This window comes from Notolepis coatsorum, assembly GCF_963971535.1.
Source record: "Notolepis coatsorum genome assembly, chromosome: 14".
Taxonomy (NCBI): Eukaryota; Metazoa; Chordata; class Actinopteri; order Aulopiformes; family Paralepididae; genus Notolepis; species Notolepis coatsorum.
The window spans coordinates 106,530,544-106,543,079 of record NC_140178.1 but is presented as its reverse complement, the minus strand read 5'-3'; the positions used below and the strand labels follow the sequence as shown (position 1 = coordinate 106,543,079).

Genomic DNA, 12,536 nt, shown 5'->3' with positions numbered 1-12,536 from the left:
AGAGATGTACTTAGCATTTTTCTTTGTCATTTCGCCGACACTGTAAATGAGTATTAACTACTCAGTGTATTTATCAAGTATAAATAAAGATTGAATACATTTTTCATGGAATAGCCTAAACTCGCTCAAAAGACAAAAAAGCATAATAATCAACTAATTGACTTGTAGTAGACATTGACAACAGTATTCAACGATCTCTACAAACTATACAATACAAGGTAAAAAAACATGGATAATATAGATATATTCTACAGTGTAAATAGCAGCACTATGTGTGTGTGTAATAAGTGTGCTTGTGTGGCGTGTAAGGGTAGTGAAAGGGTTAACCTTCTGTAGTGTGGTAGGGTTACAGTGCTTTTGTGCGTATGCTCGTGTGATCATTTATACAGTCTGTCCGTCGGTATACAGTCTTTTTGCCCGGTGGAAGTAGCTGTTCAGTGTTCTCTCTCACATGTGTGGTATCAAACCAAGTTTGTGACTTCAGGAACTGAATCGCAACGGCGTTTTTTTAACCGTATCATCTCCTACACTACAACAACCTCCCCGCACACAGCCGTACACACGGAAGCCAAGCAGCCCGTCTGGGAGTTCTCTCCATGTGAAGTAACCCTCCACCCCCCCCCCCCCCCCCCCTCTCTTCTCTTTCAGTACTCTGCGCCAAAAACCTGGTGAAGAAAGACTTCTTTCGTAAGTAACCTCTTTTTTTCGTCTGTAATTCTTTTATCACCACCACCACTTCTCTGGCTAAACCACCCGTGTTGCTTCAGGGGGGTGGGGTGGCAGGGAGAGATAAGTAGACCCCCCTCCCGTGAGAGATGTGAAATACGGGTCAACCCGGGACGTTAAGACGGACGGGGGGGGGACGGGGGGGGGGGGGGCACACGCGGCACCAGAGAGGAGGAAAGGGCTGCGGTGTCCTCCGGGAAATAACCCAGACGAGCGCATTGTCTTCATAACTCCAGACTCCATATGGATACCCAAGAGTTATTGTTTACATTTTTTATTTGCGACACAAACATATAATAATAATTATAATTTTATATATTTTTTCTCTCTCTCTCTCTCTGCCCTTTATTGGAATGCGTGGCACCAAGGTCACGGAGACGTCATATGCACGTCGGCGTTATTATTGACGTACATGTTCTACATGGTAGAGCTGTTTCTCCGAAGCCCGTTTTTTGGGATTCGAACTTCGCCAGGGTTTTATTTATTTATTTATTTTTAATTATGTTTTTGGTAGATTTTTATTTGTTTGTACTACCGGGCAGTCCGGTAGAGAGAGAGAGAGAGAGAGAGGAAGAACGGGAGACATTCGGCAAAGGATGCCGAGTCCGGGAATCGAACCTGGGTCGACGGCTTTGCGACGCAGCGCGTTACATGGGTCGCCACTTGGGTGCCCCGCCAGGGTTTTTTGAACGGACGTTCGAACCATCGTTTTTTTAATCATGCAAAAAATTTGCTCCTAGATAATTGTTCTGGTTCAGTACTGTCGAGTCTTGACTTTAAGCACACAGCGCACATTTACGCTTATAACGCAGCGCATATGTGCATATTGCTGCAGTTATTAAGAGTAGTAGTACCTACATACTGGTCACGGGAGGCTTCAATAACGTTTGAATGATAATACATTTGTTGAAACAACATCTTTGTTTGACGACGGCTCCTGCTATCTTAACGTTAGGCAGCCAAACGTGCATAGCTTAACACTTTCTTCGCCAGGCTTATGTACATCATTATACCATCCTCTGTCAGCTCTATTTGTCTATGGAGAAGTTCCCCTTCTTTGCAGGGCTATAACTTTTTAAATTGTATTGCTAAATTGACATTACTATGGCCCATTCAACATCAAGTATCTATTGTTCAGGGTGTAGCAACGTTATACTTTTTCATTCACATATTCATACTAAAATACGGTCTAAAGTATAAATATGTTTTTATCGTTTTCTGCAGCTTTCTGCAGAACGTGATTTATAGCCCTAAATGCATTATATTGATGATCAAATACAGTTTGATAGCGATCGGCGCAAGATAGAAAATTTCAAATGGACGTGCTTATAGAAGTTACTACTTATCATCTGATGTTGACCGGATGGGGGGGGGGTTGTTTATAATTCCGTGGCCAACGTTAGATGATTCATCTAGTGTGGGTGATATGATCATTAGAGCAGTTTGTATCGAACACGGTAAAAAAAAACGCTGAAACTCACTGCAGCTTCCTCGTAGCATTGGGCGATGAGCGTGGAGCAAAAATATTCCTATTATGGGATGTTGAAATATGCGATCCATCTCCAGGTTGTATAATAGTATATACGTCCAAATCATGTTGTTTATCGAGTTATTGGTAACGGATTGCTGTCCATTGTGTCTAGCGAGTGATCGGACCGAATTTGGATGAGCACCAGTTTCCGTTTCCGTTTGGATGAGCACCAGATGGCGCTCTTGAACCGTTGGAGAGTTGAGAGGGGATCAACAGTAGATCTCAAGTCTCCGCGGGAGAAATATGATTGCGATCACAGATTTTTGAAATATTGATCTCAATGACGTGTTGCTGCGTCATTGGCAGAATTAGCATGGCGGGTAATGACGAGTTTAGGCGTCCTTGGCAGAGAAAGTGTTAATTAACGTGCATAACGTGAAGGAAAACTGCTCCTTGACGAGAAGGAAATAATTAATAGATGGGCAGAGTATGTGGAAACACTATACAAAGACCAGAACAGAACATCAGACACAGGAATTAGTCTAGAAGAGATAGAAAAAGTCCAGATCACGAAAAAAGAAGTTGAAGAGGCTGTGAAGTCACTGGCCACGGACAGATCGCCCGGCGAGGATGAGATCCCTGCTGAACTGATTAACACTTTAACTGCCAGAAGACGTGTTACAGCGTCCTTCCCGGCCATGCTCAAGTTGCCGAAGGACGCTTTACAGCGTCTTTAATATCAATATTTCAAAAATCTGTGATCGGATTCATATTTCCCCTCCGCTGGCCTGAGATCCACCAGGAGGATCCACTGAGCTCTCTGGCGGTTCAGGAGCGCCATCTGGTGGCCGATCGGCGCAATCGCCAAACAGGAAGTGCTGTGGAGGTTGTGCTGGTCGGCCATATTACTTCCGGGCACTCGGTTTGGCTCCCGGCACTCTGGCTCGTCACAATATATAGCGATCCATTGCCAATAACTCGATAAACAACATGATTTGGACGTATATACCATTATACAACCTGGAAATGGACCGGGTAAATCGACATCCCATAATGGTAAAATTTCTACTCTACGCTGATCGCCCAACGGCGCGAGGAGACTGGGGTGAGTTTTAGCGTGTAAAATTACCGTCTTCGATACTAACTGCTATGATCAACATTTGACCCACATTAGATGATTGGTATAACGCTGCCCACGGAATTATAAACGCCCCCTAGCCCATCCGGTCAACATCAGATGACGTGTAGTAACTTCTAGAAGTACGTCTAGTTGGAATTTTTTATATCGCGCCGATTGCCATAAAACTGTATTGCATCATCAATATAATGCATTTGGGGCTATATATCACGTTCTGGAGAAAGCTGCAGAAAGAGATGAAAACATACTTATACATTAGACCATACTTTAGTATGAATATGTGAATGAAAAAGTTTAACGTTGCTACACAATGAACAATACATATAGGACTTTGAATGGGCCCTAATAATGGCAATGTAGCAATAGAATTTAAAAAGTTATAGCCATGCAAAGAAGGGGTACTTCTCCATAGACAAATAGAGCTGGCAATCTATGGTATATCATGAATTTAACCCATGGCACCCAAAGTGTTAAGAACTCTGGTGACGGATGCATCGAGCTCCTTGTGAAACTGGTAAACAACATCTATAACTCAAATGATTTCCTAAAATCAATGTTCATTCCGATCCCAAAGACCGGAAGAGCCACAGAACGCAACAATTACAGGACTATCAGTTTGGTATCTCATGCATCAAAAGTACTCCTGAAAATCATCAAGAACAGAATAGAACCCATAATTGAACATCAGCTCTCGGATAGCCAAATGGGTTTTCGCAAAGGAAAAGGAACAAGAGATGCAATCTGCCAACTCAGAATCATTGGTGAAAAATCGATAGACCAACAGAAGAAGCTGTATATTTGCTTCATCGATTTCACGAAGGCCTTCGACAGAGTTGAACATACAACATTGATGAGAACAATGGAAGAATTCAAAATACCAGTTTCTGACCGAAGAATAATTGCCAACTTATACTGGAGGCAGAAGGCTAATGTTAGAATAGGAAAGGAGAAATCAAGAGACTTCCCGGTGGAGAAGGGTGTAAGACAAGGATGCATCTTGTCCCCTGTACTCTTTAATATGTACAGTGAATCACTGATGAAAAAAGGTCTGAGAGGAGGGAAAGGAGTAAAACTTTGCGAAGAGAACATCACCAATATAAGATACGCGGATGACACTGCTATAGTCTGTAACTGTCAAGAAGATCTACAGGACATGATGAATAAGCTGAATGTCGAATGCAAAAACTATGGAATGTCGCTAAACACAAAGAAAACTAAAGTAATGATCATTGAAAAAACACCAGGAACTGTTTGTAAAATACAGGTGGATGGAGAAAAACTTGAACAAGTGAAGGAGTACATGTACCTTGGAAGCTGGATCAGTGAAGGTGGAAGAGCTAACATGGACATTAAGAGAAGAACCGGAATTGCAAAGGGCGCATTCTGGAACCATAAAGAATTATTGAAAAGAAAAATAAGTTGGAAAACGAAGACCAGGATTTTGGAAACGTATGTTATGTCAGTCTTTTCATACGGAGCAGAAGCATGGACGCTGAATGAAGAGGCAAAGAGGATGATGGACTCTTTTGAAATGTGGACGCTGAGGAAGATGCTGAAGATAACATGGAAGGATAAGATCAAGAATGAGGAGGTACTGAGAAGAGCAGATATGCAAGGAGGACAGCTGCTGGAGAGGTTGAAAAAGAGAAAGATGGAGTTGTGCGGGCATGTTCTGAGAGGATCCAGCGGGGAGATGTTCAAGAAGGTGGTGATGGGGAAGGTGGATGGAAAGAGAGGAAGTGGAAGACCAAGAAGAGGCTGGGTAGACGACGTCTGTGATTGGAGCGGAGTGAGAGGCGGAGTCACGGAGTTGGAGAGAAGAAGTGGGGACAGAATGGGTTGGAGAGTGATAGGCAACCTTCGGAACGAAGAAGCCACCTAATGATGATGATAACATACCTGTGTAACGTTAAGTAACTTGTGTTCCACTGGGAAAGTTCAGATCACTGCATACACTTGGTTTAAACCAAACGTCCATTCGGAAACGTTGTCTTATGAAATAAGTCACTCAACCCTCTTGTATGACGGTGACCCCTCCTCATGTCAACTAGACTGTGTTGTTGTGTCTGTGTTCGCGTGTGACTTTAGAATTATTGTAAACACAACATAGTACTGTGATATTCTGATATATATCACATTCTGATATATATTTTACGTGTAAAATAAATGTAAAAAAAAATTACCGGTAAGCGTAAATTTAAAAATAAAAAAGCCGAGGTTCAAACCCATTAATTAAGATTCGAATGCCAACGTAACGAATGAAGGTCCGAACGTTCAAACGTTTGGGCTCAGCCCTACTACATGGAGCCACGCGGTGGATACGCTTGGGTCCAAATCGTTCCCCTAGCAACAGAATTCCAGAGAAACCCGTCTACGGGCCGTGATTAATGCACCCGCCCCTGTGCATGAGAATAGGGCGACCTTTAGGCTCTATAGACATATGGTCCAGGCTTTCAGTTTAGTTTTTTTATAGACACAGAATGGGCTTCCATTTTCCCATTAAACACAACACAGTGTACTTGACACAGGCCTCCTCTAATGCACAGTAATTAAACGGCTTCTAATGATAGCCTGGAGAGCCTAGCTACTTGGTGTAAAGTGTTACACAAATACCCTTTTAATGAATAGCCTATATGAAGATTTTTTTTTTTATATATATATTTTCTTTCCACAGAGATATTTTTTTTCTTTTTTAGTCCACAGGGCGAACTAGTTGACGTTTAACCAGAGCGACTCTGGCGGCCACAGTGGTGTGAGTGTTTTGGTGTGTTTGGGTTCAGGCTGTCATGGAGAGTGAACATGTAAAGGTGGTTTCTGTGGCGTCCGGATCCATTCCTCCCATTCCAGCACTCGGGGGACTGAGCAAACACTCCCCCGTCAGGGGGGGGGGGGGGGGGGGGGGGCGAGAGACAGGGCGTCTTGTCTGAGTGCTCTCTGTGGTGTGTGTTTATGTGCACACGCGAGTGCGACCGCATGTGATACTGTGTGTGTGTGTGTGTGTGTGTGTTGCCACCACACCCATGTAGTATGTGAGCCGGGTGAATGTCGCCCAACAGGTCGCACCTGTCTCCTCTTCGTCACCGCAGGCCCATGCGCGGCTCCTCACCCAGAGTCCATTTAATTTTTTAATAAAATTTTTATTATTTATAGGAAACTACAGGGTTCGCACAAGGTCCTTGGAGGGGCTTAAAGTGCTCAATTTTCTTGACCAAAAAAAAAAAGTCTAGGCCTGGAATTCCTTGAAAAGCAAATCAACCATTTGCATTGAAAGTTCTGTTCATCCATGATCAAATTGTTCTGAATCAAGAAATTGAATCTTTCCATTTAAAGTGTAACTAATTGTCGGAAATTGGTTTTAAGCCATACATATTGGATCAGATTTTTTTTTCTATAAAAAAAACCGGCAACCTCAAAAGTGGCAATTTCTTTATTTAAACTTGACTGCATACTTTCTTTGAAAACCAAAATACTATACTTTATACTTATAGCACATCCATGAGCCTGGTCTCTTTCGAACGATGACATTCTGAAATGTATGATATGATACAATAAAGATAATTCACTTTTAGTGCTAATGAAATAGAGTAACATAAGTCTGAACTTGAGTTCTAGAAAAACTTGTTACTCACGTATTTCTGTAGTAGTTGCAATATCAGAAGTAGTAGCTAATTCCCACGTGGGGTACCATTGGAAAGCCACACTCATTCGTTACAACCCTGTCCAATAATCTTCGAGATCGGCAAATGATTGACAGAGGTAGAGGCTCGGACGTCGGGAGTCGTATTTGAAAAAATAGAAAGTCCACCGTGTGCTTCGGCGCACGCCGAACATATCTGCATGTAACTCGAGAACCGCTGAACGGACTTTGTCGCCTGAAAGGGCAATCGACGGGAAACAATTAGGGCTTTAATCCGATCCATATATTGTATTAAAAAATCTCCACACCCGAGCCGCTAGAGGTCGCCAATGTGGCGTGTTGCACTGGTGGGCAAGTCGTTCTTAAAACGACCGGAGCCGGTGCCAGTTAAGAGGTTAAAAGAAAAATAGTGCTTGGAAAAGTACTTGAAAGTCCTCTGTCTGTGGGAACCCTGGAAACGATAGCGTAACCTGCAAGTAATCTCTCAGCAACAAGGGGAACGTCTAATACATTTTTGCTGAGGTGGAAATCTAATAAATAATAATTATTCCTTAGCCTTTTAGACGGTCCTTTTCTAGCTCTGTAGTGACAACAAGGCCTAGTCTCAAGAGGGAGGCCACGCTGTCAGTGGTGCTCATCTCCACCTGTCACTCATCACCTGTCGCTCATCTCCACCTGTCACTCATCTCCACCTGTCACTCATCTCCACCTGTCGCTCATCTCCACCTGTCGCTCATCTCCACCTGTCGCTCATCTCCACCTGTCGCTCATCTCCACCTGTCGCTCATCTCCACCTGTCGCTCATCAGCTCAGCTTCACGCACTACAATCAAGATGTTGCCATTCATTGCTTTTCGACGAACAATAACACTATGTAACAACCATCAAATGCACTCACAGCACACACATCCACACGCACACACTCACTTTAAACGTACAACTCACTGCAGCACCCACTTTAACCACTTTAGTACACCTAAGCACACTTTATATTTATCGGTAAAGAATTTGCACTACAACCCATACCTCATTACACCTTACTGTAAATTGTACCTAAATTGTACCTCATCCCACTTCTGCTTTGCACTGTATAGTATATTGTATGGTAACTCAGTTACTTCTACTCTACATAGAGCATTGTATATATGTATATACTGAAAAAATTATGTCTACGTACTTGACTTCTATTTTATACTTGCTATACTTATTTTATTATCTATTTTTGTCTAGCACAGTCTCTGGAGTGAAACAGAAAGAAGCATTTTGTATAAAAGTATTCTGTACTTCTGTATGACAACTATTAAAGAAACTTGAAACTTGAAGGACTATGGCCATTCATTGGCCAGTTGTTCTCAAGCCCCTCCCTATAGTGTGTCCTCTGCATGATGACGGACATGGCTGTTGTGTTGTCTGTCCTGAAGCTGTGCCGCGCTCTGAGCCCCGCGCCGACTGGAGACACGCGGTCTGAGCCTACCACACTACAGAAGGTTAACCCTTTCACTACCACACTACAGACGGAACGGGTTAACCTTCTGTTGTGTGGTAGTGAAAAGGGTTGACCCTTTTGTCGTGTGGCGGCAGTGAAAGAGTCATCCTTCTGCAGTGTCGCAGTGAAAGGGTTAACCCTTTGGCAGTGTGGTTGTAGTGAAAGGGTTAATGTTCGTCCAACAAGCGAGACGCTCTTCATGGAGAAGTAATGGCCGACAGATGCGGCGGATTAGCGCGTGGCCACATCCTAACCGTCGTGTTGTTGTTGTTGTTGTTGTTGTTGTTGTGTTGTCTCCCCTGCAGGCCTGCATCCTAACCGTGTTGTTGTGTTGTTATTAACCCCTGCAGGCCTACCGGATCCCTTCGCCAAGGTGGTGGTGGACGGCTCTGGACAGTGCCACTCGACGGACACCGTGAGGAACACGCTGGACCCCAAGTGGAACCAGCACTACGACCTGTAAGTTCCCCCGTCTGTTCCCTGTCTGTTCCCTGTCTGTTCCCCGTCTGCACCCCCCCCCGCTGCGCTCCCTGTTCAGCCAGTTCAACATCCATTACACTTGGATTCAAAGTTTCAAACTGATGTATAAACTGATTCAAAACGTGAGATGGTTCACAGGCTAAAAAAACACCTGTTCTGATGAGGACCGGTGCTCCTCACATTTGGACCCATATAGTCATCGACAGGGAAGGTACTGGAGCACGCAGGTCTTTTTTATTGAACCTTTTATATTTAACCAGGCGGGTCAATTGAGAACAAATTCCTATTTACAACGATGGCCTGGTGAGAGGACAAACGGGCCTCTCGAATGGTAAAGGGGACAAAGAATTTAATAAAATAGAAAGGAGACGGACGATACATACATCAGAAGTAAGGGACATAATTAAAAGACGCATCAAACAAACAACCAAATATAATTACATATATGTAATGTAATACATGAAGCAGAACAGACACATTACAGTTAAAAGGCTGGGTGACATGTTAGCGTGGGGCTTGGATGTGCAGGCTCCGTGTTCTGTCAGTGTATATGGTGTATCTAAATGTTACAACATTTGTTAAATGACTTAACTACTTTTTGCAAGAGTTGAATGGTCATCTCTTTAAAAAAGGAATGTGTTATAGAATTTGGAAGGAATGCAGGGGGTGGGTGGAGGGTGGGTTCTCAGCAGGTTATTTGTCTTCCCTTTTTTCCCCCTACCTATGTGCATTTTTTTTATGTATTTTTACTAGTGCTGTCAGGCGATTAAAAAAATTAATCTAATTAATTACAGGATTTGTAATTAATTAATCTAATTAATCGCATTTTAATCGCATAACCATTTTATGCCCGATATTCTATAATCATATTTCAAATTGCATGTGTCCGGATGGCAGAATTCAGTACTGTATCTACAAAACCTTCTGTTTAATCATCTTCCATCTATTAATTTGCTTAGATTTTTCAGGTCTGGTCAATTTGAGCATGGTGTTATTCACAGTCAAAGATAAAAACAATTGTATTGATATTCTCATTTGGTTCATTACAATTGACTCAAAATAAAAATGTCATTCAATCAATCACAGCGCAGATTGATTGAATGAAAATGTTATTAACAGATTGCAGAATGGGTACAGTACAGTACAGCTCAATACACACAATTGTTAAGGGGATGCAGACCAGAGAAAGACTTTCGTCTTGTTTACATCAGGGTCCCCCATTTTCAATTCATAATGAATTGTAAGTAGGGTGCAACTTGCACCGTGCAATCCATTCTTTGTGGATCTAGCCCACAGTATTTCTAACACTCTGGGAATACATTCCCTGAGATTCATAGATGTCCCTAGAATCAGATACCAAGAACATGCAAATGGACCATATTAAAAAAAAGTCTGTAAATGTGTATTCTACATTCTTATGGAATGAATGAGATACAAAAAAATATATAAAAAAAAGAAATTATTATATTATTATTATAATTTTTTTGTAATTAATTTTGGGTTAATTTTCATAACGCGATAATTTGCTGTGTAATTAATTAATCTAATTAACGCGATAAACTGACAGCCCTAATTTTTACTAAATAAAAATGTGATCACAGAAAAAAAGTCTGGGTGACAGTTGCAGGTGTGTGTAAAACAACTCTGAGATGGAGTCCTGTAAAAGTAGTGGGAGGTATGGGGGATCAATTTGTACATTTTCAAAGTCTTTTGCATCTCGTTCCAACTGCTGGGAGCAGCAAATCAGAAGGAGGGTTTAACGAAGGAAGTGTTAACACAGGGAACATCTAGCGAGATACGGTGGGCAGCTCTGGTGTTTATCATCTTTTAGAAATATATTTAATAGGGTGCAAGAAATCACCAACGTGTCTTCTTCAGACACCACTAAAGATGATCTGTGTGCTTCAGTGCCTTCCTTCCTGATGATCTATAAACCTCCCTGCGGTCTATAAGACTTTTCACCCAGTGTCTTGGCACAGGGTTCGCACAAGGTCCTTGAAGTGCTTAACCCTTTCACTGCCACACGACAGAAGGTTAACCCTTTACTGTCACACAACCGACGGTCGTAGTAAAGGGTTAACCTTAGGGATGCCCCGATCACGTTTTTTGCCACCGATACCGATCACCGATCGTCTATGAGCCATATCGGCCGATACCGATATCGATACCGATCGTTTTTGGTTTTATAATTTTTTTTATAATATATACATTTTTTAATTTATTTTTAATTTTTTATAAAATATATATATTATATAATTATACTTGTAGTTGTATTGTCTGCGAGACATCGCCACCACGCAACAAGTCAAAATGCTCGCTATCTGCAAACAGCTCCACTGTCTGTGTGTATACTCTGCTTTGGTCAAATCACATTCAGCGTGGGGCCTGAGAGTGCTGGGGCTGACGTTCTGCAGATGGTTACTATTGAGTCAGAGCGATAGTTCAACAGGGTCTGAAACGTGTTATGAAGCATGATAGCTAATTAGCCAATGTTCAGCTGCAAAAAACGAACAATGTCAATTATGTTATAAGACATTGATATCAGGAGCTATCTGTAGCTACTGCTAGCCGGCTAGATGCCGTTAGACAATGCATCATGTATTAAAATAAAGTGAACTATTTAGTTTACTGGATCATTTCGTTGTGATCTAACAGTGATCTAACGTGAGCTAACGTTAGCTACCTATGCTAACGGAGGTCTCATGCTGGCGCATCCCTATCATTCTTAAACTGAAATGCGCATTTGTTGATATCAGGAGCTATCAGTAGCTAGCCAGTTAGACAATGCATCATGTATTAAACTAAAGTGAATAGTTGACTGTGTAGTTTTGTTTAAACAGTAACGTTAGCTCGGTAGCTTGCTAACGTTAGCTCACGAGCGATAGCTAGTTAGCCAACGCTACCCAGCACTTGCGAAAACGAATGCCAAACTGTCACGTTGATAGCAGGAGCCATCAGTAGCTAGATAACATCAGACAACGCCTCATGTATTAAACAAAAGTGAATAGATGACTGGGCCATTTTGTTTAATGCTGGTTATGTTGAAAGAGGAGCTCTGCGGTGCTCATGATTTTATTTTATTTTATTTTATTGATGGATTAAAAACACACAACAAGGATCCAAAGGATAACATGAGAGAGTAAAACCCTTATTTCCGTCATGGTCCCAGGGCTGTTAGGCCACAACAAAAACACGACAATAATACAAAACTCATACATTTAAAACATTAAAAGACTAACCTATCGCTAAAATTGTATACGCCACAATAACTAAAAACTGACAATAACACAAAACTCATACATTTAAAACATTAAAAGACTAACCTATCGCTAAAATTGTATACCCCACAATAACTAAAAACTGATTGGAAACCCATTCAAACTATAGGGGGCTATTCCTCTATTCTGTCCATGAGCCACTTCCTGACGCTTCTCTTGAAGCTGTGGAGGCTCAAGCTCTGTTTGATGGGGATAGGCAGCTTGTTCCAATCCTGGGCTCCAGAGAAAGTAAGGGAGCACTGGCCCAGTTTGGATCGGAAAGAAGCAGGCTTCAGGTTTGCTATGCTTGCTCTAGTTCTGTGGTTGTGGGATTCGTTGACC

The 12,536-nt window shown here is 42.1% G+C and overlaps 1 protein-coding gene across 1 annotated transcript in view; it reads left to right on the top strand.

Moving 5' to 3' along the window:
• Window positions 1–12,536, top strand: part of LOC311240693 (E3 ubiquitin-protein ligase SMURF2) — a 212,832-nt gene that overhangs the window by 85,827 nt on the left and 114,469 nt on the right. The window contains exons 2-3 of the mRNA XM_084329266.1: window positions 649–687; window positions 8,808–8,916. Of these exons, the coding sequence (XP_084185392.1) occupies window positions 649–687; window positions 8,808–8,916 (148 nt within the window). The remainder of the gene's footprint in view (window positions 1–648; window positions 688–8,807; window positions 8,917–12,536) is intronic.